The 26,951-nt window shown below is 40.8% G+C and overlaps 2 protein-coding genes and 1 long non-coding RNA gene across 5 annotated transcripts; 1 reads left to right on the forward strand and 2 right to left on the reverse strand.

The window, feature by feature from the left end:
• Positions 1-1,519, reverse strand: LOC118719439. Its single transcript, XR_004988138.2, has 2 exons — positions 1,379-1,519; positions 1-186 (listed from the first exon to the last, which is right to left on the reverse strand). It is a non-coding gene; the product is annotated as an uncharacterized LOC118719439 (long non-coding RNA).
• On the forward strand, positions 1,505-17,035 carry TAF5 (TATA-box binding protein associated factor 5). 3 transcript variants are annotated; one of them, XM_045582054.1, is made up of 11 exons: positions 1,505-2,423; positions 5,467-5,704; positions 8,925-9,240; positions 9,970-10,133; positions 10,220-10,373; positions 11,451-11,571; positions 12,472-12,601; positions 14,085-14,249; positions 15,276-15,340; positions 15,483-15,660; positions 15,982-16,214. In XM_045582054.1, exons 1-10 carry the CDS (start codon positions 1,859-1,861, stop codon positions 15,626-15,628), a joined length of 2,064 nt encoding a protein of 687 aa, XP_045438010.1. In that variant the 5' UTR covers positions 1,505-1,858; the 3' UTR covers positions 15,629-15,660; positions 15,982-16,214. The 3 variants fall into 3 exon arrangements, with proteins under 3 accessions (XP_045438010.1, XP_045438009.1, XP_036294807.1); XM_045582053.1 differs by having other exon boundaries at positions 1,509-2,423; positions 15,163-15,340; positions 15,982-17,035; XM_036438914.2 differs by having other exon boundaries at positions 1,513-2,423; positions 10,238-10,373; positions 15,163-15,340; positions 15,982-17,035.
• On the reverse strand, positions 17,020-26,914 carry ATP5MK (ATP synthase membrane subunit k). Its single transcript, XM_036438919.2, has 4 exons — positions 26,781-26,914; positions 22,487-22,582; positions 22,305-22,397; positions 17,020-17,123 (listed from the first exon to the last, which is right to left on the reverse strand). Exons 2-3 carry the CDS (start codon positions 22,571-22,573, stop codon positions 22,308-22,310), a joined length of 177 nt encoding a protein of 58 aa, XP_036294812.1. The 5' UTR covers positions 22,574-22,582; positions 26,781-26,914; the 3' UTR covers positions 17,020-17,123; positions 22,305-22,307.
• Positions 26,915-26,951: the final 37 nt, after the last annotated feature.

Here is a 26,951-nt window from a genome sequence, read left to right on the forward strand (position 1 = left end):
CTCTATTGCAGTGTAATAGAAAAATCACTTTATTTGGAGTAAGTATCCTCAGCTGAAGTCTCAACTCAGACTCTAAGACAGAGGCAGGTAAAAGGTGGGTCCTGCAGAAAGTGGGTAGCTGTGAGTCCAGTGTCTGGGCTTTAGGTTGTACAGGTGGACCCAGTTTCCAGGGCCTGATTTGAGAGACTAATGTATGCATCAGAATGTTCTTTACTATTCATAATGGAAGAAAACATCTTCCTAGGAAATAGAAAACACTTTCGGGCTTATTAAGCATGGTATTGCTCATCTAAGTACTCAATCAATTACCAATTATCAACTAGTGAATACTGAATCAGAAAAATTAGTTGAATGATTCTGAGGAAAAGGATGAATTCTCTCCATCTCATAAGTATGTACCATCAGATTCAGGTTCTTTCTCTCTTGGTCAGTGCTAAGTAAATGCTAATCAATTCTTGTTTAATTCTTCCCACCCCACACTCCATGTTTCATAATCTTACTTTGCATATCCAATTCGATTAGTTTTCTATTTCAGTCTTGAAATCATCATCAACATCATGATTGGACTTTAACATTTACAGAAAACCTTTTAAGATAAAGTAAAAAAAAAAGCTAGCTATTTATTACGTGTTAGGTATCATATACACATTATCTCATTTAATCCTCACGCAACTTTCTGAGGTACTATTATTGTCTTTATTTTAGAAATTGGGCAACTGATGTAAGGTAAATAACTTGTGCTAGGTGATCCAGCTGGTAATCAGGGTCAAAGGAAGCTAGTAAGACCTTAAAACCAATAACCTGAATAATTGTGCTAAATATTCCCAATGTCTCAGGTTAACTTTATAAAAATATAGATTTCAGAGAGGAATGAAGAGAGAAGAATCACCGATTGGCTGACTCCTGCACGCTCCCGACTGAAGATCGAGACCATAGCCCAGACATGTGCCCGTGATGGAATCGAATCTGGGACCCTCAGTCCGCAGGCCGATGTTCTTACCCATGGAGCCAAACCAGCTAGGGCTCAGGTTCACTTTTCTTGTTTGCACCTATCCCACAGAGTTGTGAGTTTCAAGTGAGATTAAATATGCAGCAGGGTTTTATAACCTAGAGAAGCACACTGCAAAAACGGCATATACTATTTTAAAATGTACAATTAAAGCGTAGAAATTTTACAATTTGAATAATGAATAACATAGCACGAATACAGAAGGTACACATTGCACACAGTTTTAAATTTAGATACTTAAGACTTTTTATTGAAATAAAGTTTTACAGAGCTTATTTAGGTGTGCAGCTTAATTTTTTACTGAAGTAAAAACGGGAAGAAAAGAAAAAAAAAATAACCACCACCCAGATAAAAATATAAAACATTTACCAGTACCTCAGAAGCTTCCCTCTGGCAAATGGTATACGCTTTTGCGTTAAATACCTAGATTCGAAAATTGACACTTTCACTTTCTTCTTGCGTGACTTTAGCAAGTTATGTAAATTCTTCGGGTCTCAGACGAGCCATTTGTAAAGTGAGAATAATAGTACCTTGCAAAATTGTTCAATTAGAGGTCGTATAATGGAAACCATCCACTACTATGCCTGAATATAGCTGGTCTGCAATAAATGGTAATTATTTTCAGGCAAACGCGATAGGCGGTCGCCAACGCCAACTTCCTGCCTCTCCGTCACTCACTATTTGAAAGTTGCTCTTCGCTCGAATTCTTCTACCCCACCCCTCCCCGCTTTCTCGCCCCGCCCACTGCCGTAAAGTGCCCTCCGAGGGTGTCGTAAAAATGCTTCTCCCCGCCCTCCATGTGGCGAAAACTCAATCACACTTGACGGCACAAGGTGGCTCAGCCGCAAGATGGCGGCGCTGGCGGAGGAGCAGACGGAGGTGGCGGTCAAGTTAGAGGCTGAGGGGCCGCCGACGCTGCTACCTCCTCAGGCGGGGGACGCCGCTGGCGAGGGTGGCGGCGGCACCACCAACAACGGCCCCAATGGAGGCGGCGGGAACGCTGCGGCGGCGTCGTCAGCCGGCGGGGATGGTGGGACCCCCAAGCCTTCGGTGGCTGTCCCTGCCGTTGCCCCGGCGGGGGCGGCCCCGGTGCCCGCCGCTGCTCCGGAGGCCGGCGCTCCCCACGACCGGCAGACGCTGCTGGCCGTGCTGCAGTTCCTGCGGCAGAGCAACCTTCGCGAGGCCGAGGAGGCGCTGCGCCGGGAGGCCCGGCTGCTGGAGGAGGCGGCGGCGGGCTGCAGCGCGCCGGGCGAGGCGGACGGCGCGGGCGCCGAGGCGGCCAGCGCGCTTCTCAGCCGGGTCACCGCCTCGGCTCCCGGCCCTGCGGCCCCCGAGCCTCCGGGCACCGGCGCTTCGGGAGCCGCCGCCGCCGCCGTCTCGGGCTCAGCGACGTGTCCTGCGGCTCCGGGGAAAGGTGAGCCGCCGGGTGCGGGGACGGGGCGCCGGCGCGGAGGGGAGCTCGCCGGGCACGCCGAGGTTGGCGGGCCTGCACCTCTGCGGGCTTGTTTTGAATTTCCTGGGCCCGCCTCTAGGGCCGCACGCCCGCCCCTTTCTCTGGTGCGCCGGCTGCGCAGTCAAACCCTCTCTCCGGTGGAGCTGTCAGTTCCACCCAGAGGCTGAGGGCTGCGGAGCCCGGGGACGGGTGGGGAAGGAGGTGGGCGCCGGGAGCGGGGACCTGCAGGTGTTTGGTCCCTTTCCTCCTGTTTGGGCTCTTGAGCCTTGGGCGGGTCTGCACAGACACTGACAGTGTTTGTACTGTTCTGTACTAGTACACGTTAGGTACCATGCGTAGTTAGGTTCTGTGCCTTAATTCTCACAGCTCCGCGGTAAAGATATGCATTATTGCTGCCTCAGAGATGAGGGAACAGACAGAAAAGCAGAGGGACTGGCTCCGGACTACAGTCAGGGAGTCATGGAACAGTGTAGCCAGTGTTTCTTCAAACTACAGGTTAAGTACCACGAATTTTAAGTCTTTTGGGGAATGCAGATTCAGACTGAGTGGATCTGGGGATCTGGATTTTTTATTTATTTATTTAAATAAACGCTTCCAAGGGGTATTGCTGTATGGCAAAGTTTGAGAACCATTGGTTTAGGAATAGGCATTGGATAGACTGGGCTCAGATTGTGCCTCTGCTGCTTTACTTGGGAGATGTTGATATAGTTATTCTTCCTAAGGTTGAGTGGCCCCTCCCCCTCTATTAAGTGGGTGATTGGGAGGCTCAGCTATAGTATATGTAAAATGACTGGCAATGAGAAGTTTATGCCTGGATATCCATTCCTGACACCTGAGGGCCCCCCTTCCTTTTCCCAGCAACTGCTTTTACAAAGTTCTTGCAGTAAACCTCATATGCATTCAATATTGAGGTCTCAAAAGTGATTCGGAACCATTAACAGATGTTTGTTGACTTAAATTATCCATTGCAGAGCTCCTAGCCAAATTAATCTCTATTTGTGAGACTTAATCTTTGCAGCATTGCCAGAAGTGAAGTATGAATATATAGCATAAGTAGAAATGTGCAAAAATATGAATGAGGGGAATTTTTTCTGAAGGCTAAATTTTTAAAAAATATATATTTTTATTGATTTTGTACAGAGAGAAGGGAGAGAGAGAGAGAGTTAGAAACATCAATGAGAAAGAGTCATCGATCAGCTGCCTCTTGCACACCCCCTACTGGGGATGTGCCCGCAACCAAGGTACATGCCCTCAACCGGAATTGAACCCGGGACCTTTCAGTCCCCAAGCTGACGCTTTATCCATTGAGCCGAACCGGTTTCGGCTGAAGGCTAAATTTTGTGAATGAACTATCTGATGGGTGAATTATGTTGTTGGTCATTTTGTTACAATCTCCCATCTCTTCAGAAACTTGATCTATATTTTACTTATTTTAAAATATATTTTATTGACTTTTTACAGAGAGGAAGGGAGAAGGATAGAGAGAAACATTGATGAGAGAAAAACAGCAATCAGCTGCCTCCTGCACACCTCCCACTGAGGACATGCCCGCAACCAAGGCACATGCCCCTGACCGAAATCGAACCTTGGACCCTTCAGTCTGCAGGCTGACGTTCTATCCACTGAGCCAAACCAGTTAGGGCAGCATAACAATACTTTAATTGCAACTTAAAAATTTCCAACAAACTCTAATTCAATTTACACATGTATCATTACTTGCTATTGCTATCCTAAATAATAAAGAGCTATTATGCAAATGGTCCTCCCACCCACACACAGTCATGCATAAAGGCTCAGACAGTCAACATTGGAGAGAGAGGAATGGGGACCAGCCAGGCTGCACCCAGGAGAGGGACAAGTCGCCCGCCCCAAAGTCCCAGGCACCTGCAGCTGCAACTATGGCCCAGGCAAAGTCACCTGCCCATGGTCCTCTGCAGATGTGGCTGCAGCCAGCCTGGGCGAAGCCGGCCCAGGTCCTGCGTGCCTTGGACCAGCTGGAGGAGGGAATCCTGAGTCCCTGTGAGGGGCGAGGCAATGGTTAGGGGCAATCAGGCCAGCAGGGGTGCAGTTAGGGGTGATCAGGCCAATAGGGGACAGTTAGGGGCAATCAGGCAGCAGGCAGGTGAGTGATTAGGAGCCAGCGGTCCTGGATTGGATTGCGAGAGGCAGTCGGATATCCCCTGAGGGGTCCCAGATTGGAGAGGGTGCAGGCTGGGCTGAGGGACCCCCTTCCCTGTAAACGAATTTCGTGCACCAGGCCTCTAGTATTATAAATAAATACTCATGTTTTCTGCTTTGAAGTGGTGGTTCTGGAAATTGTTTAGGTATACCTTTTGGAAATATAAATAAGGCATGTCCTTCCCACCCTTAAAATGCTTACAGGAGTGAGAGATGTATACATATGAAGCTAACACAGGATAGGATGTTACAAAAAAAGTTACAGAGTACTAAAGATTTTGTACACTCTCCTAGGACCACACCCATCCATACCTTTCCCTTTCCCCTTCCCCTCTTCTCCCCCCACAGGCATGCATCTCCTAAATTCTCCTAAGGGTCCTCATGAGACTTGCAACCAGGGGAGCAGTGGGCAGTGGCTAACCCCCTGAACCTGTCCCCAAGGCCTCCTTTCTCTCACTCTTCATTAAGCCAAAGAAGCCTGGCCTAGGCTCTCTCCTGTTGCTTCTTCTGTTGTAAGCCCTTCCTTCACTGTCCCCAGCTTTAATAAATGTATTCTCTAAATAAATAAATAAACAAATAAATAAATAAAATAAAATAAAATTTTGTTTTAAGATATGAACAAGTTGAAGGCTTTTTGGGTAAGTGACTGAAACAAAGTAAAAATCCCATTAAAAGATTATGTGATTGTGTTGTGGGGAAAGAGTTTGAGAGGAGAGAGACAAACATTATTCAACCTCTGGACCTTAGCCAAATAGTCCTAGTCATTTGGTATATATTAGGTTATTTTCTTGAAAGCTGTTTTTTGTGTGTTTTTTTTTTTAAACAGTTGGAAGTGTAGCTGTGGAAGACCAGCCAGATGTCAGTGCTGTGCTGTCAGCTTACAACCAACAAGGAGACCCCACAATGTATGAAGAATACTATAGTGGACTGAAACACTTCATCGAGTGTTCCTTGGACTGCCATCGGGCAGAGTTATCCCAACTCTTTTATCCTCTGTTTGTGCACATGTACTTGGAACTAGTCTACAATCAACATGAGAATGAAGCAAAATCATTCTTTGAGAAGTATGTGATTTTTAATATATCTTATACATACCGTGTGTGTGTGTGTACATATGTATGTAATATATATATATACTCATCTGTGACTGCATACTGGTAAATGTTAGATTGTAATTCAAAAAGTACTTTATGAAGAAGAGGTACCTGGTGCTATGACAACCTAAAATAGGGGGTTTTGATCTAGTTAGGAAAGTCATGGAAGGCTCCCAGAGAAAGTGATGCTCCCAGAGGTATGATTAAAGATTGGCTAGGAGTTAACCAGATGAAGGGAAGGGAAAAGCACATTGAAAGCTAAGCTCTGTGGCAGTGGGCATCATCGTAGTTACACAGATGAAAGAAGGGCAGTGTGGCTAGAGAGGAGTATGGAGTGGTGAGCGGTACAACATGAAATTGGACAGTTGGTTACGGGCTAGAATAGGCAGGTTCTTGGGCCAGGTTGAAGATCTTCGTTTATTCTAAGAGCAGTAGGGGATTGTATTGTATAGAAGTTGATTTGTCTGAGATTCACTGAAAAGTTGAACAATATGGCATAAATAAAATATGCCAAGAGAACAGGAAGCTATCTTAGGATTAGATTAGATTGAGAGTGACTGAAAACCCAAACAAAATAGAGGCTTAACTATGATAAAAGCTTATTTCTTTCTCTTATGAAGTTAGGCAGTCCAGGGCTGGCATGGAGTCCTTGATTAGCAAGGATCCGGGCATTCTCAAGTCTTGGTGCTCTACCATCCCTGTCATGCAGCTTCCACCTGTGGCACAAGATGGTTCTAAGCAATCTCATTTCTTCCTTTTTTTTATGTCATTAATTCAACAGTCACACCTATCTACGAGAGGTAGGAAATGTGCTTGCTCTTTACCTAGGTGTCACTATGCTTAGTCCACGTGTTCTATTCAGGAGTTCTATTGTGGAGGGAAAAAGAAAAATGGATATTTGGAGACAGTGAGGCATCTCTGCTAAAGAAGTTATTGAAGGATCATATCATTAGATTTGCATTTTGAAAGACCTTTATGCATTGGGGAAAACAGGTGATGGGGCACAGAGTGTCTATAGATTGATCAGTTTTGGAGGTTGTTGTAGTGTTTTTCAACTGGGAAAATGTGTGGAGGTGTTTTGGGTGGTCAAATGACTAAGGGGGAGGAGCAGGTGACTTAGGGATACCAAATGTTCTCACATGTGCAGGTAGTCCCACTTAGCAGAGAATTGTTCTGTCCCAAGTGCCACTAGCACACTTGTGGAGAAACACTGGGTTAGGGTAGAGTAGTATTGGTGAAAGGGACATATTGGTGAGGCACTTGGTGATGCGTTGGATATGGAGGTGAAGGAGATGAAGGTATTATTGATAGCCCCTAGGTTTCTGGCTTCCCCAGCCTAAGATAGGCGTTCCCTTCACTGAAATAGAGAATACTCTGCAAGGGTTTGTCAGGTTGTGGAAAAGTCTTGAGTTCAGATTTGACTATGCCTTGATGACTTTTTAAGAGATTTCAAGTTGAGGAGTGGATGGTATATAAGAGCTTAGAGGAGAGGTATGACTAGAATCATAAATTGGAGTTTGTGTAATATTGATGGGTATGGATGAGATTGTCTGGGAGAGGTATGAAATAAGTCAGTGAGAGGGCTAGGTCTGAGCCTTGAGGATCTCTGACATTGGGAGTAGAAGAGCTATAAAAGAAGTAGAAGAGATGGTCAAGGAGAAGAAATAAAAGGAGAGGCCAGAAAAGTAGGAAGAAAACCAGGAGAGTGTTGAGTTATAGAAGCCAAAGAAAAGAAGTGTTTAAGAAAGGAGGCGGTGATATGAGAATCCTGCAACCTGACTGAAATCTTCTAAAGGTTTTCATTTAGAAAAAGAAAAAGAAAAAAGAAAAAAAGAGGCAATGCTCAAAAGTTTGAATGAGAGCTATTTAGTACAAGCAGTAGAACTTCAAACCAGGACTTGTTAGATAACACAGATAGTGGTAATAGAGAAATAATAAAACTCAGGACTCTTAGCTTCTATGCCATTATATTCTTTCATTATTCCACGATGCTAGTAGAAGACATAAAGCAACTGTTCATAGTTCAGTTTTTTTTGGAAAAACAATTACGTAAGGCTGATGGTGATAGGACTTCTACCCTAAGCTCATTTTTCTTACAGTATTGTCATCAATGAACCTCTTCCTTTCTCATGGTAAAGCAATCTCACATAGGAAGCTGGAATATCAGAGTATTCCCTGTCTCCTTGTTACAACAATCTCAGTCCTTCCCTGGATCCAGTGCTCAGATGAGGTTATGAACAGTGACTGATACAAGTACTAAGAGGCTGAGATTTCTAATTTCTTTCAAATCTTAGAACCCTTAGTTCATGTCTTGATGAGTCGTAATAGGGTAACACAGGTAACAGTTTAGGAATCTTGAATATGTGCCTGTTAGAGCTACGGTCATGATACCTTATGTTTAATCATTGTTTTCTAAATGTGTTTGCATTGCTTGCTGCTTAATGAATGCCAAATATATGTTCTTTAATTTTACTTTATTAGGAAAATTAAGATTTATATAAAAAATACATTTAAATTTACTAATTATTACCAAGCCTATAAGCTTTATTTAATTGTCTTTATTTAATTGAGTAAATGGAAGTGCTCATTCTTTGACATTTTTTGTTCTTTAGTCATATTATTAAAATATACTGATGTTTAACAAATATGTCTTATATTAAGAACATAAGAAATCATTAAAAATGGTGGGTTTTATGAGAAAGCCATTCATCGATTATTGTTGAGAGGCTGGATGATAGGTACATTGAATTCATTATATTATAATTTCTACTTCTGTATATGTTTGAAATTTTTCATAAAGAAATTTTTTAAAGTGGGTTTTTAAGAGAACATAAAATTTAATAAAATTTAGTAAAGCAAAGATTCTAACATTTTTAAATGTCTACCAATGGTGGCATTCAGAAGAGACTTATCTACCAATGGTGGATATCTTATCTTTCATTCACTTGTTATTTATTTCAAATTTTCTTAAAATGTTTACAGTATGATACATTTCATTGGAGAGTTAAATTTTTAGGATGAATTCAGAAACTGAAATGTAATTTTGAAATAAGTCACTTCTGATCCTACAGCTTAGTCCAGGATTATCCAGACACGTTGAATATATTCTGGTATGTTTATAATATAAGGGGGAGAGGTAGAGCCCTTAATGATTACATTGAAAAATGACTTTTTAAAATCACTGAAACAGGTTCCATGGAGATCAGGAATGTTATTACCAAGATGACCTACGAGTATTATCTAGTCTTACCAAAAAGGAACACATGAAAGGGAATGAGACCATGTTGGATTTTCGAACAAGTAAATTTGTTCTGCGTATTTCCCGTGACTCGTACCAACTCTTGAAGAGGCATCTTCAGGAGAAACAGAACAATCAGATATGGAACATAGTTCAGGAGCACCTCTACATTGACATCTTTGATGGGATGCCGCGTAGTAAGCAGCAGATAGATGCGATGGTGGGAAGTTTGGCAGGAGAGGCTAAACGAGAGGCAAACAAATCAAAGGTATGGGAATAAACCTAAGAACTGTATAATACAGATTATGAAAAATTGTAGCATTTCCATCTACACATTTTTCTTCCAGCTAGTTTGGGATTTACGTTACACTGTATACAAAGTTTTGTGAGAAATGGGGAATGGTTGCATTTAACAGAACCCTGACTGTAGAGGCTGAAACAATTGAGGGTTTTTCTCTCACATGAATTGATATTACAGAGGAAAGCCCTCCTGGGCTGGCATGAGGGACCCCGGCTCCTGGTTTCTGCTTCACCATCTTTAAAATGTAACTCTCTTCTTTGTGCTCACAGATGGCTATTGGAGCTTCAGCCTGGTAGTTGCATTCCAAGAAGGCAGAGGGGGAGGACAAAAGGCATAATCCTGCTGAATCTCTCTCTTTTTTTTTTATCAGGAAAATAGTATTTTTTTCCTAAAACTCTACCCTGTATATTTGTGTGCATATTTGTTGGCCAGAATGACATTATATGGCCATTCCTAGCTGCATGGGAGCCCAGGAACAGAAATTATTTAACTGATCGTATTGCTGCTCCAACAAAATCAGGGTTCTGTTAGTAAGGAAGAAGTTTGGGAAACTGGCTATTGGGTTGATATGTACAGAATCTGCTTCAGGGTATAAATTATTATGTTTGTATTTGTGAGTCATCCTGTCAAGATATGATAAGGGTGTATTAATGAATAAAAAAATGATTTTAAAAATGTTGGCTCTTTTGTTTGTAGGTATTTTTTGGTTTATTAAAAGAGCCAGAAATTGAAGTGCCTTTGGATGATGAGGATGAAGAAGGAGAAAATGAAGAAGGAAAACCTAAAAAGAAGAAACCTAAAAAAGATAATATTGGATCCAAAAGCAAAAAACAGGATCCCAATGCTCCACCTCAAAACAGGTGAGGAGGAAACCTCAGGAACACATGTGAAAGTATCAGCTGATGTGCTTTACAGGGTTCTGGTTTCTTAATAGAGTAATTTTCAGTCTGTTTTTCTTTCATAGAATCCCGCTTCCTGAGTTGAAAGATTCAGATAAGTTAGATAAGATAATGAATATGAAAGAAACCACCAAACGGGTGCGCCTTGGGCCAGACTGTTTACCTTCCATTTGTTTCTATACATTCCTCAATGCTTACCAGGTTGGTAAAAATAATAGGGCAATTTCTTCCTGGAAAATCATGTAAAAATGGTAACACACTATTAAATGAAATGCATTCATTAAAATGGAGTTTTATTTAAATTCTTGATATAAATACAGTTTAAAGGCACCTATTAAGAAAGGAGAGTTGGCCCTGACTGGTTTGGCTCAGTGGATAGAGCGTCGGCCTGCGGACTGAGGGATCCCAGGTTTGATTCCGATCAAGGGCATGTACCTTGGTTGCGGGCGCATCCCCAGTAGGGGGTGTGCAGGAGGCAGCTGATAGATGTTTCTCGCGCATCGATGTTTCTAACTCTCTATCCCTCTCCCTTCCTCTCTGTAAAAAATTAATATATATATATATTTTTTAAAAAGGAGAGTTGGACATTGCTAGGAATAGATAGAAGGCAATGTTTAAAAGAACTTCAGCAACTTGTAGATATGAGAATCCTGCATACATGTGCCCCTGGCTTCACTGATCAGAATTCTGCTCGCCTTTCAGGAAGAGGGAACTAGTCTCTCTCTATTGGGTTTGATTTTGAGTACTTATGTAAACTTAGTGTTTTTTATTAAGAATTTCATATAGAGATTCTTTATAGTAGGCTGCTGAGGATATATTTAGTAAAGTGCAAAAATGATTAATATTTGCTTCATATCATACACCAAATTTGGAGGGCACAAAGGGGTGAATGATGTATGCTCTAAAAGTAAGTGATTTCAAACACTTGGTTTCATATGAAAATGAAATATCAAATGATCTTTTATATGACACAAATCGCTATTATTATTATTATTTTTTAAAGATTTTAAAATTGATTTTTAGGGAGAGAAACATCAATGTGAGAATGAAACATTGACCGCTGCCTTCTGCAGTCCCCTTACTGGGGATTGAGCTGGAAACCTGGGCAAAAGCCTGAACAGGAATCAAAATAGTAACCTTTCGGTGTACAGGATGATGCACAACCAACTGTCACACTGGCCAGGGCAATAGCTATCACTATTTATTCTCTAAGATGTGATTGTAATTTTCTTCTCCCTAAAACAGTATTAATATAAAGCATTTTTCCCCCCTTGGCAGGGCCTTACTGCAGTGGATGTCACTGATGATTCTAGTTTGATTGCTGGAGGTTTTGCAGATTCAACTGTCCGAGTGTGGTCTGTGACTCCCAAAAAGCTTCGTAGTGTCAAACAAGCAGCAGGTAACTGAGATGACCTGTCAGGTTGTGAACTCTTTGTTAGTTTACACCAGCCTTGATTCCCATGGGATATATACCAGAGATTGTGATCTCAGCTGACTTTCACTTGATTTTACATTAACTCAAAAATGCTAACATCCCCAATAGTGATAAGTGCATTGGAGTGGCAATCAGGAGACTGGAGTACTAGACTGGTTTAATTTCTCTGGGCCTCAGTTTTTTCCTTTGTAGAATGAGGGGAATGTGCTAGAAAACTTAAGGTTAAAAATCCAACATTTTATGATTATTTGTGAATTAAAAAACAACAACAGGCCGAAACTGGTTTGCTCAGTGGATAGAGCGTCGGTCTGCGGACTGAAGGGTCCCGGGTTCGGTTCTGGTCAGGGGCATGTGCATTGGTTGCGGGCACGTCCCCAGTGGGGTGTATGCGGGGGGCAGCTGGTCGATGTTTCTCTCTCATTGATGTTTCTAGCTCTGTCCTCCTTTCCTCTGTAAAAAAAATCTATAAAATATATATATTTTTTAAAAAACAAAACAAAAAACAGGACTTCCATTTTAAAAGTTTCTTCCTTGCTATCCTATTAAACAAGGTAATACATTTTTAATAATTTTTCCATAGTTTTCATTTTTGAGAAACATTGTGATATAGTGGATAACTTGTTTCAGTCCTAGGTCCAACATTGAGTATCTAGCTGTGTGCACTCTGGCAAATTATTAACTGTTCTGAACTTCAGTTTCCTCTGCTATACACTGGAATAGTATCACCTAATTTAGAGGCATTTGCACAGTGGGTGGTATGCCAGAAGAACTGTTCAAATGTTCTTCTTCTGAACTGTGAAGTAATTGCCTTAAAATGTTTTAATGAATGTTCTTTTAAAAATCAGTATTTCTGGACCATTTCAGATCTTAGCCTCATAGACAAAGAATCAGATGATGTCTTAGAAAGAATCATGGATGAGAAAACAGCAAGTGAATTAAAGATTTTGTATGGTCACAGTGGGCCTGTCTATGGAGCCAGCTTCAGTCCAGATAGGTAAAGTATGAACAGTAAAATTAAGTACTGCGGTATTATATTTAATTTGTATAAAAATTTACTGGAAACATACAAATGTTAGGAAATTTTTTGTTAGAAAAATCTGCCTGTCAATCATTATCTTTTAGATTTTGCCATTTGCTAATTCATTTTGGTTGTAAAAGATAGCAACTTAATGTATACCCAAATTTATAGACTTCAGGGTTTGCTGGTTTTAAAAATTAGTTTTAGTTTAGTACAGTGGTCAGCAAACTCATTAGTCAATAGAGCCAAATATCAACAGTACAATGATTGAACTTTGAGAACCGAAAACTGACTTCTGTGAACGGGCCACAAACTGTATGTGCGCGCCTGCACATGGTATTTTTGTGGAAGAGCCACACTCAAGGGGCCACAGAGCCACATGTGGCTTGCGAGCCGCAGTTTGCCCAACAATCATTTAGTATAACTCCTAGTTTGAATTGCTTCTTTGGGTTCCTACTTTGGGTTTGTGGCTAATGCTGCCTTCCATCATCTCTAAATTTACAAGATTCCTGAGATTAAAGGCTTATTAGCTATTAATTGAAGATTTATATCTTTATACAATCAAAAAGACTAAGGGAATACTGAAAAGAAAATTTGTAACCCATAAATCGGTATTTGCTTATTTTTCATGATCTGACATTCTGTAGAAATGGGGGAAGGGTATATTGTATTCATACCATCTGTATCTTAACTTGGATAGATATTAGCTTTTAATCCATCAAGATTTTCATCTTTATGAGCCTTTGAGAATGAGGTTTTTGTTGTTTGATAGGGTTTAGCAGGGTGATACATTCTTACTTGAGGGAAACTTGATTTCAGCGAAAACCATAATACTTGGAATAGTTCAGCTTTTGTATTTATCCCTAAAAAAGGTAGATTATTACTCACATGCCTACAGTGTTTTTGTATTTGCCTTTGTGTGTGTCAAAAGAATATTCCTTTTAAATTCTTGTAAAACTCATACAGGATAGGAAAATAGCATTTACATTTTAAAATAAAAAACTGAGTTTTTTTTTTTTTAAATCTCATTCTGTAGGTGCTCAGATGTAGAATATCACAGCTAACATTAGTTTGTTTAGTACTTTTTACTTAGATCTACTGTGTATAAATCAGAAGACACAATATGTCAGCATATTTAATAAAGGCCCAGTGCATGAAATCCGTGCACAGGTTGAGTCCCTAGGCCTGGCTGATCGATGATCAGGGCTGATTGGGGCCTTCTGGCTGCCATCTGGGGCCTTCCTTTGTTCTGCACCACCCTCTGGTGGTCAACACTACCCTCTGGTGGTCAGCACACATCATAGAAAGCAATAGAACTTCCAGTCGAACTCCTGTGAGGATACTTTGCATATTAGCCTTTTATATATATTGTATAAATATAGATACAGATATTAAAATGTACAGAAACTGGGCAGGTAACTAAGTTTTTCTGGGAATCAAATATATTCTCTTCTCTCAGGAACTACCTGCTTTCCTCTTCAGAAGATGGAACTGTTAGATTGTGGAGTCTTCAAACATTTACTTGCTTAGTGGGATATAAAGGACACAACTATCCAGTTTGGGACACACAGTTTTCTCCGTATGGATATTATTTTGTATCGGGGGGCCATGACCGAGTAGCTCGGTAAGTACATTATGGTCTTATAACTGGGTTTATTTAAGAACAGAATGGTTTCTTGTTGGGAATTAAAAACTCCAGCCAAACTCACTTTCATTTCTATTATTCAGGATCAACATTTTTTTTTTTTTTAATTAATTTCAGAGAGGAAAGGAGAGGGAGGGAGAGAGAAACATCAAGGATAAGAGAGAATTATGGATCAGCTACCTCCACACCTCACCCGGGATTCAGCCCGCATGTGCCCTGACCGGGAATCGAACCCTGACCTCCTGGTTCCTAGGTTGATGCTCAGCCATACCACACCACACCAGTGGGCCAGGATCAACTTTTTGAGAATGTCAGCATTTATAGCTCCTTACTTGAAAATGAATTTTGGGAAGAGTATTATGTCTATAATTATATCTATATGAAGAGTTTAAATCCTTTTTCTTCCTTAAGTTAGCTTATTTACATACTTTCCCTGCCTCTCATCAGCTGTTTACAATCTTTTTTTTTAGGTGTGTGTTTTTTTTAAATATATTTTTTCGTTTTCTCTTTTTTTTTTAAATTAACTGTTGAACCTTGTCTTTCGCTACTACTATAGCATCCATTTCCCTGTCATCTGAAAAGTTCAGGATGAAGTAGCTCAGGTTAGAAACTATGTGGTGGCTAAAACTTTCCTATAGATTAGACTAGGGTTGGATGGGATAGAAGGGTGGAGAGGGAGCAGGAAGAGGAGAGCTCAAGAATTATATTTGTACCAGGTCAACTTCATGTTTCTTACGAATGCTATTTAGTCTCAAATCATTCCTTCTTTCCTTCAGGTGAGAGGGACTCATTTGGAACTAACATTTCACATGGGTATTTATTTTGGATAATTGTGGCATTTTGTAGTTAACTACTAATTATCATCTTTTGCTTTTAATAAATTTTTAAAAAGGCTCTGGGCCACAGACCACTATCAGCCTTTAAGGATATTTGCTGGCCATCTTGCTGATGTAAATTGTACCAGATTCCACCCAAATTCTAATTATGTTGCTACGGGCTCTGCAGACAGAACTGTGCGGCTCTGGGATGTCTTGAATGGAAACTGTGTAAGGATCTTCACTGGACACAAGGTAGTTTTACCTCATTATTCCAGCACACAAGGTTTGAGAAAAATATTAAAAAACCCAGTGACACATATATTCTATTAGATACTACTCATACCACTACACTAGAAATTCTAATTTTGATTCTTCCCATGAACTTCTTTTCTAGGGACCAATTCATTCCTTGACATTTTCTCCCAATGGGAGATTCCTGGCTACAGGAGCAACAGATGGCAGAGTACTCCTTTGGGATATTGGACATGGTTTGATGGTTGGAGAATTAAAAGGCCACACCGATACAGTCTGTTCTCTTAGGTTTAGTAGAGATGGTGAAATTTTGGCATCAGGTAAATGACTAGACATGGCTTTGTGGTAAAGGGTAAATGGAGTGTTAACAGAAAACAATGAGTGTTGACTATTGCAAAATTAAGTCCTGCTGTTTTAGGCTTTGCTTCTCCTTAGCTATGATTCCAGAGTATTGCTCTATATGTATATTGACCTGTCTCATTAAACTACTGCCTGAAATGCTCTTTTAGAAGGAATAGAGTTGTTAATCAGGTTTAGATTTTCCACCAGAAATATACAGTAAATACATAAAGTGTACTTGGCAAAATGTCAGAAGCTAAATATGGTAGATGTCACAATGATTTCCTTTGACTTTTCCTTAGGTTCAATGGATAATACAGTCCGGTTATGGGATGCTGTCAAAGCATTTGAAGATTTAGAGACTGATGACTTTACTACAGCCACTGGGCATATAACTTTACCTGAGAATTCACAGGAATTACTGTTGGGAACATATATGACCAAATCAACACCAGTTGTACATCTCCATTTTACTCGAAGGAACTTGGTTCTAGCTGCAGGAGCTTATAGTCCGCAATAGTCGGTATTAAAGACCTTTGGAAGCTACTGTTTGAAAAAGGGAGACTAAAAGCAAATACCTCAGTGATTAATATTTAAGCTACAAAGAATGTTTTGTCTATATGGATCTGGAAGTATGCTGCTTGGAAAATCTGAACAGAAGAGTTCCACGTTTCTATAGCAACTGCATTTAACTAATTTCCGTTAGTTGAATAAGAGGTATTATGTTTGTGGAGGGGACATTTATGGTGCTTTGGAATGTGTGGAAACTATGCATTTTCTGTTCAAACGCTATCTTAATTTATTATGTTTAGAAAAACTCCCAATTGATTTCAACAATTCATCCTGCTTCAAGATTCAAATTGAGTAATATAATACCATCTTGAATTTTAGCTGAAGAATCCTATGAGCATGTTGTTTCTGCTGTAAAAATGTAGTTACTGTATGGCACTCAAGTACTATGTTAAATGATCTAACTTTTTTTTTTTTGCGTAGCCTATGACTAGTGGAATGTGTGTAACTGGGTAGGGTGAACTATACAATTCATTTCTAAGATGAAGTACAGCTACCCACTGACATCTGAATTTACACCTGTTAGATGCTGAGTGTACCCACTCTAGAAATTGGGTGAAGAAATTTAGCTTCCATGTTCTACTTCAGCTAAAATGGCTATACACAACCTTGTACACTTGAAGTCAGACAGACATTTCAGTTGCTTACCTCCAGTACTGAGCCTTGCTTTGGGAAACTAAAATTCAGACCAAGTCACTGCCAGATTTTGCCTTTTTTGCATTTTGTACAGTTTTTATATTTTTGATATCTTGTAAATAAAGACAACCAGCTTTTCCAGGTTCATAATTTATTGTACAAATTGAGTATCACATGATGAGTTGACATTAGCTTCTCCAGGCATGGGAAATTAATAGATGAGGTACAGTTTATAATCCTATAAATAAAGCAAAAATAGTTTAGACATAATCATGTTCAATTCTACTTTTAAGACATTCAGCAAATTATCAGTATGGGACTATCCATGAACCCCTTGAAATTGATTGCAAATTGACATCAAATTCTCAAAGGAGTCTAACTCCCAAAATTAAGGTTTATCTAAGCTTAATACAATTTAACCAAACACTCCACTTTTAACAAAAGAGCTGCCAACTATTCAGTATGATCCTAAAAGTATGATATTGGCAAAAGTCAAGTATATAAAGTAACATTTTAAACAGTAGAAAACAGGTATGCTATCTATTATGTATCTGTTATTTAATATCTGAGACAACTTCTCCATATGTATAATGAGGCTACAACTACCCTCCCAGAATTAGGAGGTACCTAATCTGGAAAATTGAGTAAAATACTATATTTGCATTCTGGGATATTCAGTCTCCTAAGGATTGGAAAAGCTCTTAAGAGCAGAAGGAATTGGTGGGAAGCTACATTGGATAAAGATCTGTATTTTGGTTTTTTGAACTTTTACTACCAATACAAATATTTGTTCACTCAAGCATAGAAATGGGAGTTGGGAGCAAATGAAGTCTAAGGGGATTTAAGGAAAAGAGAACTGTTTATATAAAAACTTGAAACCAATCACATCAAAATTACAATGAAACTACAGAACAACCATATGAAAACTAGCTAAATGAAAGTCTTACAACTAAAGAATTAAGAGCAGTTCCTCTTTTTAAATCCTCACTTGATATTTTTTCCACTGATTTTTAGAGAGAGGAGGGGAGGAGTAGAGAGAAACATCAATGTGAGAGAGAGACAGATATTGGTTGCCTTCCCCATGTGCCCCAATGAGGCCCAGAGATGGAGCCTACAACCAAGGTACATGCCCTTGACCAGAATCAAACCTGCCACCCTACAGTCCACCAGCCAACACTCAAACCATTGAACGAACAGGGTAGGGCAAGCAGTTGTTCTTAAAGGGCCTCCCAATGGATTTACTCTGACTCCTCGGAACTCCAGTACTATCATAGCAGCTTGAAAGATGCCAGGGACAAAAGGAGAGGAAATGAATTGTTGGGATCAAGTTGAGAGCACTTTCAGATGAAAGTGCTGGCAGAGGCCATTGTTCCTTTTCTGAGCATCCCCCAACCAAGTCAGCAGATGGGACCAAATCCGAGTCTCCGTCAACCTGGTTCACACTGTTTGCCTTGCCCTAGTGATTCCTCAAGACCTGCCCTACCCAACTACAAGGCCCGCCAAAGCTGCTTCCAGGATCTTGTCTTTTTTTTTTTTTTTTAACAGGAAGAGAGAGAGATAGAGAGAAACATCGATGAGAGAGTTATCGATCAGCTGCTTCTTGCACACCCCCTACTGGGGATGTGCCTGCAACCAGGGTACATGCCCTTGACCGGAATCGAATCCGGGACTATTGAGTCCGCAGACCGACACTCTATCCATTGAGCCAAACTGGTTTCGGCATCTTCCAGGGTCTTTCCCCTATGAATGGCATGTATTAGCTCAGTGATCAGCAAACTCATTAGTCAACAGAGCCAAATATCAACAGTACAACTTCTGCGCTTGGGCCATGAAGTTTCTGAAGTGTATGTGCGCACCCACACGTGGTATTTTGTGGAAGAGCCACACTCAAGGGACCAAAGAGCTGCATGTAGCTCGAGAGACACAGTTTGCTGACCACTGTCTTAGCTCATGTTTCAAACTTTGCTAAAAAATCTCAAATGAGCAGTTATTTGTCCTCAGTGTGCCCTATACCTCTCTCTAAGTGGCCCCAAGCCCGGCACTAGTATTAGACAGCCCTGGTTTGCAGGTTGGTCTCACCTGGGCACCTCTAAGACCAACACAAATAGTCATTTACAGACTGTTTTGCAACTCATGCCAGGTGAGAGCCCCTGGCAAGAAACAGGTGGCAGTCAGAACACAGGCAGTGACTGACCTTGGCCTGCAACTCTGAAGAACCCAGACTAAGCACATTCAATGGACAGCTTCAGACCATGATAAAACACCACGCAACCACTTCCACAAGCAACACACTCAAGAGGCAGATTCAGGCCTATTTGTTTTGATTCAGTGGATAGAGCATTGGCCTGAAAGGTCCCAGGTTCGATTCTGGTCAAGGGCACATGCGGGCTCAATACCCAATAGGGAGCATGCAGGAGGCAGCTGGTCAATGATTCTCTCTCACCATTGATGATGCTCTCCCCTCCCTCTTAAGTCAATAAAAATATATTTAAAAAAAAGAAAAAAAAAAAGAGGCAGACTCAGTGAGAACTAGAACCCCACTGAAGTAAGTCCTGCTCTGTGGGGCGGGTCCCAGCATAGCTGATCCTCCATGGTGGTTGGTAGTTGCAGCCAGTCCTTGCAGACGATTGGGCTGCAGGGTCCCTCCTATTGATGTGCCAACAGCAATGAAGGCTCAACTACAACAGGAAGGTGTACACAGTCCACATGGGGGTGCACCTGGAGTGCCCAGCTTGGGTGATCGGAGAGACTGTGCCACCTAGCACATAAGGCTTCTCTATGAAACAGCTCTACCTAATTCATAGAAATACAAAGAAGCTGCCAATATCAGAAGACGAATGTATTTCAAATGAGAGAAAAGAACAAAACTCCAGAAAAATAACTAAACAAAATGGAGACAAGCAATCTATTAGGTGCAGAGTTCAAAATACTGGTTATAACAATGTTCAATGAACTTAGCACTCCAACAGCATTAAAAAAGGGCATGGAAACCTTTAAAAAGAACCAGTCAGAGCCTGGCTGGCATGGCTCAGTGGTTGAGTGTCACCTATGAACCAGGAGGTCATGGTTCGATTCCCAGTCAGGGCACATGCTGGGGTTGTGAGCTTGATCCCCAGTGTGGGGCATGCAGGAGGCAGCTGATCAATGATTTTCTCTCATCATTGATGTTTCTACCTCTGTCTTCCTCTCTTTTCTTCTCTGAAGTCAATAAAAAATATACTTTAAAAAAAGTACCAGTCAGAAATGAAGGATAAATTAACTGAAATGAGTAATTTACAAGTAGTTCCAGTAGAGCAGATGAAGTCAAGAATTAAATCAGTGATTTGGAATATAAGGAAGCAAAAAGCATGCAATCAGAACAGCAAAAATAAAGTATAATCCAAAAAAATGACATTATAAGGAACTTCTGGGACAACTTCAAATGTACCAGAATTCACATCATTGGGGTGCCACAGGAAGAAAGAGAACAAGAGATATTGAAAAAATATTAGAAAAAATAATGACAGAAAACTTCCTTAACCTGGTGAAGGAAATACATATACAAGACCAGGAAGTGCAGAGAGTCCTAAACAAGATGAACCCAAAAAGGCCCATACCAATACACATCATAATTAAAATACAAAAGGTTAAAGACAGAGAGAGAATCTTAAAAGTAGCAAGAGAAAAGTAGTTACCTACAAAGGAGCTCAACTGATTTCTCAAAAGAAACTTTGCAGGTTGTAAGGGATTGGCAAGAAATATTCAGCCCTAGCCAGTTTGCTCAGTGGATAGAGCATCAGCGTGTGGACCAAAGGGTCCCAGATTCGAACCAGGTCAAGGGCATGTACCTTGGTTGCAGGCTCCTAGGGCTCTGGCCCTGGTTGGAGGCAACCAATTGATGTGTTTCTCTAACATCGATGTTTCTCTCTGTCTTTCCCTCTCTCTTCCATTCTCCCTAAAAATCAATGGAAAAATATCCTTGGGTGAGGATTAACAATAACAACAACAACAACAACAACCCCCCCCCCCCACACACACACACACAAAATGCCCAAAAAGAAAACAAAAAGAAATATTCAAATTGATGAAAAGCAAGAACCTACAACCAAGATTACTCTATTGCCGGGACCGGTTTGGCTCAATGGATAGAGCGTTGGCTTGGGGACTGAAGGGTCCCAGGTTCGATTCCCATCAAGGGCGTGTACCTTGGTTGCAGGCATATCCCCAGTAGGGGGTGTGCAAGAGGCAGCTGATCGATGACTCTCTCTCATCGATGTTTCTAACTCTCTATCTCTCTCCCTTCCTCTCTGTATAAAATCAATAAAATATATTAAAAAACAAAAACAAAAAAAACCCCAACCAAGTCATGATCTTAAAAAAAAAAAAAAAAAAATTACTCTACCTAGCAAAATTATCATTCAGAATTAAAGGACATATGAAGATCTTTCCAGCAAGAAAAAGCTCAAGTAGTTCCTCACCAGAATAAGTATTATATAATATGTTAAAGAGTTCTCTGTAAAAAAAAATTTAAGGATAAAAAATATGAACAATAAAATGACAATACATATCAATGACTGAATCTAAAAAATCAAAATAAAAAAGAAAAGAAACAGACTCAAATATGGAAAACATTTTGATGTTTGCTAGATGGGAAGAGGATGAAAAAGGTAAAGAGATTAGAGGTACAAACTGGTTGCTACAGAATAAATCTCGAGGATGCAGAGTATTGCATAGAATAGTATATTCTAATCAATATATATAGTGTCATATAGGTATGAGATTCCTAGGATGTTCACTTAATAAGTTATATAATGTCTAATCCCTGTGGTGTATGCCTGAAACTAATATTATATATGTCAACTTTAATTGAAAAATAAAAAATGATTTAAAGGACACCTTGAAACTAGCACACTAGCAAAAAAAAACAAAAACAAAAAACAAACCCATATATTTATGACTGATTTAAAAGGCTGGTTAATAATTATTACATAATGAATTTATATGAGAGAAATAAGGTCTTCACAAAAGTCCCAATTTTTAAATGAGTAAAGCACATGAAAAAGAATGTTAAGAAAAATACATATGGTAAGCAAATACAAAAAAAATGCACAGCTTCATAAAAAAGATTATTTTTACTCATCAAATTAACAAAAACCCCAAACTGGTATTATTCAGCTTTGGATGGGGCAAGAGAGACAACTCTTACAAAGCAGGGTGTCCCAGAACACGTTGGGAAACAAACTTCAGCCTCAGAAACAATCATAGATATAAACTTCATGCTCAAAAGTATTGATTTTAATGTTATTTATATTAGAACAAAATCTAACAGCAGACACATTTCCTCTATAAAATAAATCATATACCCACATGACAATGATTTACTCTTATAGCCAAGGAAAAATACTGTAACACTAAAATGGCTAAAATGTCAACTCCTTACTTTTCATGTTGCTTTCACAGCTGGAGTTTTCTTGGACCGTAACTTGAAGTACATAACCAGCAAAGCAATGCTTCCATATGTGGCTATTACACACTGAAAAAGAATGAAGAAGTAAAGAGGATATACTGTCACACTTATATAATTCTAAAATTTAAGGGCGTAAAGGTAGCTTTAATACTTACATTCATTCTACCTGTGATAGTGTAAGAGTTGAAATATTTTTTGATACCAGTGAACTGGAATTGGGCATCAGATTCTGGACCTGCCATGATTTCAATCTTTAAAAACAAAAAAGAAAGAAGGCAACAATAAATTGATTTGGATTCAATTTTAAAAACACATTTTTTTTTTTAGTTTAAAAATCTGAAAAGTCACTGTATATAAATATCGAAATTTTTATGTATGTCTTGCCCAACATAGCATTAGCAAAGATGGTGAAAAAAGCCTTGCTGGTAAGAGAAACTTTTGGAAGGAGAACTTTACTTTGGTTGCTTTTACACAACACTCCAGAATATATGTCAAATCACTGGGCATAGGAAAAGAACAGTCTCTAAGCCTACTGCAATATTGCTTGATGTTTTCCATTCTGGCTCTATCTATAGCATGGTACAATGTAGTTGGAATTAATCAGGTTTTTAAAAATTAATCTGTTTTAAAATTAGACAAAGGTTAGACCTTGTGAAACTTTTCAGTTTCTCAGAAGGGTAACCACCAGTAAACAGCTAAACTTGGAACCCTTCCTTTACAATTTTTCTTATAATTTAAGAAATCATTTACTAAATGTAGTTGATACATAGTAACTGATGGTGGTAGGGAAGCTGGGATCCTTATTCCTTACACCAAAACAGATAAAAGATTTAAATGTAAATAGTGAAAGCCAGCCCTGGCCAGGTGGCTAGTTAGCTGGAGCATCGGTATGGTCCTGTAAAACAAAGGCTGTGGGTTTGGCTTCAGGTTGGGATGCATAAGGAAGGCAACTGGTCGATCGCTACCCCCCTCAATCTTTCCTCCCTCTCTAAAATCAATAAATATATCCATTGATGTTTGCTCTTTTCTCTCTCTCTAAAATCAATACATATATCCTTGGGTGAGGATTAAAAAAAAAGGGGGGAGAGGGAAAACAAAAAAAATCCTGTTAGAAAACATGGGCAATTTATTTTTAATTGATTTTTTTACAGAGAGGTAGAGAGAAGGATAGAGTTAGAAACATCGATGAGAGAGAATCATCGATCAGCTGCCTCTTGCACACTCCCTACTGGGGATGTGCCCGCAACCAAGGTACATGCCCTTGACCTGAATCGAACCCGGGACCTTTCAGTCCGCAGGGCAACGCTCTATCCACTGAGCCAAACCGGTTTTGGCATGGGCAAATATTTTAATCATCTTAGGTCAAGGAAATAAAAAAACAGCCCTAGCCAGTTTGGCTCAGTGGATAGAGCAGTCGGCCTGTGGACTGAAGGGTCCTGGATTTTATTCTGGTCAAAGGCACAGGCCGGGTTGCGGGCTTGGTCCCCAATGGAGGGCGTGTAGGAGGCAGCCAATCAATGTTTCCCTCTCATCATTGATGTTTCTTTTTCTATCTCCCTCTTCTTCCATCTCTCTTCCTCTCTGATATCAATAAAAATATATTAAAAAAGAAAAAGAACAAAAGGGCAAAACATAAAAAGAGTAATCAACCTTAAGATCAAAGAAATGTAAAATGAAACCATATTTAGCAGACTAGCAAAGATAAAAATTATGATAATAAGCAGTAATAAGACTGTTGGGAAATAAACATTTTCTTTGTTACCTAGAGTGTAAACTGGTACAACTTCCTAAAGTGCATTTTTGCAATGCCTATTATAAAAATAGTATACCCGTTTGTCTAGCTGGTTCATTTGTTCTCCAGGAATTTACATTACTGGGAAACTTGTTAGAAAAGCAAATTGTCAGGCCCTACACCTCAAGCCTATTGAATCAGAAATTCTGGGGCCCAGCAATCCATTTTAATAAGCCTTATTTATAGGTGTTTCTGATATATGTTAAAGTTTGAAAAAAAAAACTGCAGTATCAGGAAACAATGGAAAAAAATAAAAGCAAACTTTTAGAGTGGTATCTATGGCACCCACGTATTTTACAAATACACCTATTTCTCTTATAATAAAAGCAGCAAAGGCACATTCAAAGGTCACCAGAACAACACTTGAAAGTTCGTATGTATGACCACCTATCTACCACGACCGACGCCACGCCGAGTCGATTGGCAACATAGACGAGCCGGTCGAGGTCCGGTCGAGATTGGTAGGCAGTGGCAGTGATATAGTTGGCTCTTCATGAAATGGAAGAGGGAGACATCTGTGAGGAAGTCATTGCTATGGAAACTGGCACGCTTGTTTACCATTTAAAGGCCTTCAGGGGCATTCTCGTGCACAGAATTGGCAATGAAAATTTTGGACAAATGACCTTAATTTTGAATTGTTTCAAGAACGTTCTTGGAGCCCTAGCCCCTTTGGCTCAGTGGATAGAGTGTCAGCCCTCAAGACTGAAGGGTCCTGGATTCGATTCCAGTCAAGGGCATGTACCTTGGTTGCAGGCTTGATCCTTGACCCTTGCTGGGGTGTGTGGGGAGGCAACCAATGGGTATGTCTCAAATCGATGTTTCTCTCTCTCCACCTCCCTTCCACTATCTAAAAAAACCAAAGAGAAAATATCCTGAGGTGAGAATTAACAACAAAATAAAAAAGATAAAAATAAAAAAGAACGTTCTTGGAGCACAAGTAGGAACATCTCCATTAAAAGAAACCTTTATGGTGAAGCTTTTATATTGCTTCATTTTACTAAACTTGTTAAAAGCATACTTCCTCCCCACCCCCACTACATTCACCTTATATGTATATATATTTTAAATTCAAGCAGATTTCCAGGAGAAACCCTACTAAAAACAAGGACTTAACTTTGTCAAATTATTAACTGATAATCCCCACTACCTGCGCCCAACAAAAGATTTTAGGAGGCCCTGACTAGTTTGGCTCAGTGGATAGAGCATCGCCCTCCAGACTGAAGGGTCCCAGGTTTGATCGGGTCAAGGACAACTATCTTGGTTGCGGGCACATCCCCAGTGAGGTGTGTGCAAGAGGCAGCTGATCGATGTTTCTCTCTCATCGATGTTTCTAACTATCTTCTTCCTTTCTCTCCGTAAAAAATCAATAAAATATATATTTTTAAAAAAGATTTTAGAAATTGTTCAACTGTAAAGATTTAAGGTGCTTTAAAAATCCATCTATATAGTATGGGACAAAGGCTGACATTTGTGATCGTCCACAAAGGACTAATTCCGATTGGACAGCATGATATAGGGACTGCAATTTGGTCTTGGTTTTAAAGACTCGAGAGGCTAAGATGGAGCAGAGAGTGGAAAATGGGATGTTGCTGGCGAGATAAATAATGGGACCAAAGCCTGGAAACACTGCAGTCTTCAGCAAACTGCTGGTTCCTTTTGGGCAAAGGTCAGAAACCTTCGTGAAATGATAACTGGACTGAAATTTGCTTTCCTTCCGAGTAATACTTACATTTGGAAAGACTTATTAACGACGGAGACAATTACCTAAGAATAATGGTACTATTTGTTAAACGGCAGTCTGTGAGGAGGTCTAAGCAACAGAGTCTTCCTCTTTGTAATTAACTGGGGAATAGAGCTATCAAGTATAATCAATCCTCTCCCATGCCTCTCTCGCTTCATCTGTAAAATGAGCATTTCGGGAAAGGCCCACGGTGACTGATGAACTGCCCTAGCTACTTTCTGTTTTTCCATCCTCATACCTTCCTCTCTGACTGGACCCCTACCTACCTGGGATGATGGTGAGATCACGAAGCAAAAAGCTAAGCAGCGCGAGAGCCGCTCACGTACCAGAACCAGCCTCCCGCACTTCCAGGATTTACAATGCCCGGTCCGGCCGCTCCTGGGAAAGGCCTTCCCGCTGGAGGAGCATCCGGGAGTCTAACTCTAACCCCGGAGAGCGGCCAGGGCCGGGCCCCGCGCGCTCAGCCGCTCGCTCTGACAAAGGCGGAGATCTGGCTGGCAGGCCTCCTTAGCACAGCGCGGCGGACACCAGAATGCCCACAGGAAAAGGAATTAATTCGGCCAGAGGTGGGGTCAGAAGCTCAAGTTCTCACCCAACAGTACGTCACCGTGTGACCTTGGGGGATTCCATTCGCTGCGGGCCTCCTATTTCCCCACGGAAACGCGCAATCTAAGGGCCCTCGGGAGCTCTTGGGGGCGTCTCTTGGCCGCTCCCCGCGGCTGCCCGGCCAACATCGGACCCCTGGCACCGCCACGCCTCGTGATCTCAAATTCCTTTCCCATCCCCCTCTTCCCCCCACCGCCCTCGCCCCTCCAGGCGAAGACCTCGCAGCGTTCCCGGACTAGGAACGGTCGGACCCCAGGCTGCCGCCAAGCCGGGGCGCGAGGTCCGAGCCCAGGATCCTCTCCACACCCACCTCGCTCAAAAGCACGAACTCCGCAGGCAGTGTCCTTCAACGTACGAAGCTTCCCCCCTGGGCCCCGCCGGAAGAAGTCCCCTCCCCCGCACTCGGTCCACGGGCCTCAGCGACGACTCGATTGGCTACGGCTCCAAGTCCCGGTTTTCCGCTTCCGGTGTCTAAATCTCC

Source organism: Pipistrellus kuhlii, unplaced genomic scaffold (assembly GCF_014108245.1).
Source record: "Pipistrellus kuhlii isolate mPipKuh1 unplaced genomic scaffold, mPipKuh1.p scaffold_m20_p_15, whole genome shotgun sequence".
Classification (NCBI taxonomy): Eukaryota; Metazoa; Chordata; class Mammalia; order Chiroptera; family Vespertilionidae; genus Pipistrellus; species Pipistrellus kuhlii.

Bases quoted from the DNA above. Each gene is read 5' to 3' on its own strand.
- TAF5 (XM_045582053.1), top strand. From the start codon at position 1,859: ATGGCGGCGCTGGCGGAGGAGCAGACGGAGGTGGCGGTCAAGTTAGAG. The intron at 5,705-8,924 runs GTATGTGATTTT...TCACTGAAACAG, and splicing joins GCAAAATCATTCTTTGAGAA to GTTCCATGGAGATCAGGAAT. The intron at 14,250-15,162 runs GTAAGTACATTA...ATTTTTAAAAAG, and splicing joins GGCCATGACCGAGTAGCTCG to GCTCTGGGCCACAGACCACT.
- ATP5MK (XM_036438919.2), bottom strand. From the start codon at position 22,573: ATGGCAGGTCCAGAATCTGATGCCCAATTCCAGTTCACTGGTATCAAA. The intron at 22,398-22,486 runs GTAAGTATTAAA...ATTCTTTTTCAG, and splicing joins CTATCACAGGTAGAATGAAT to TGTGTAATAGCCACATATGG.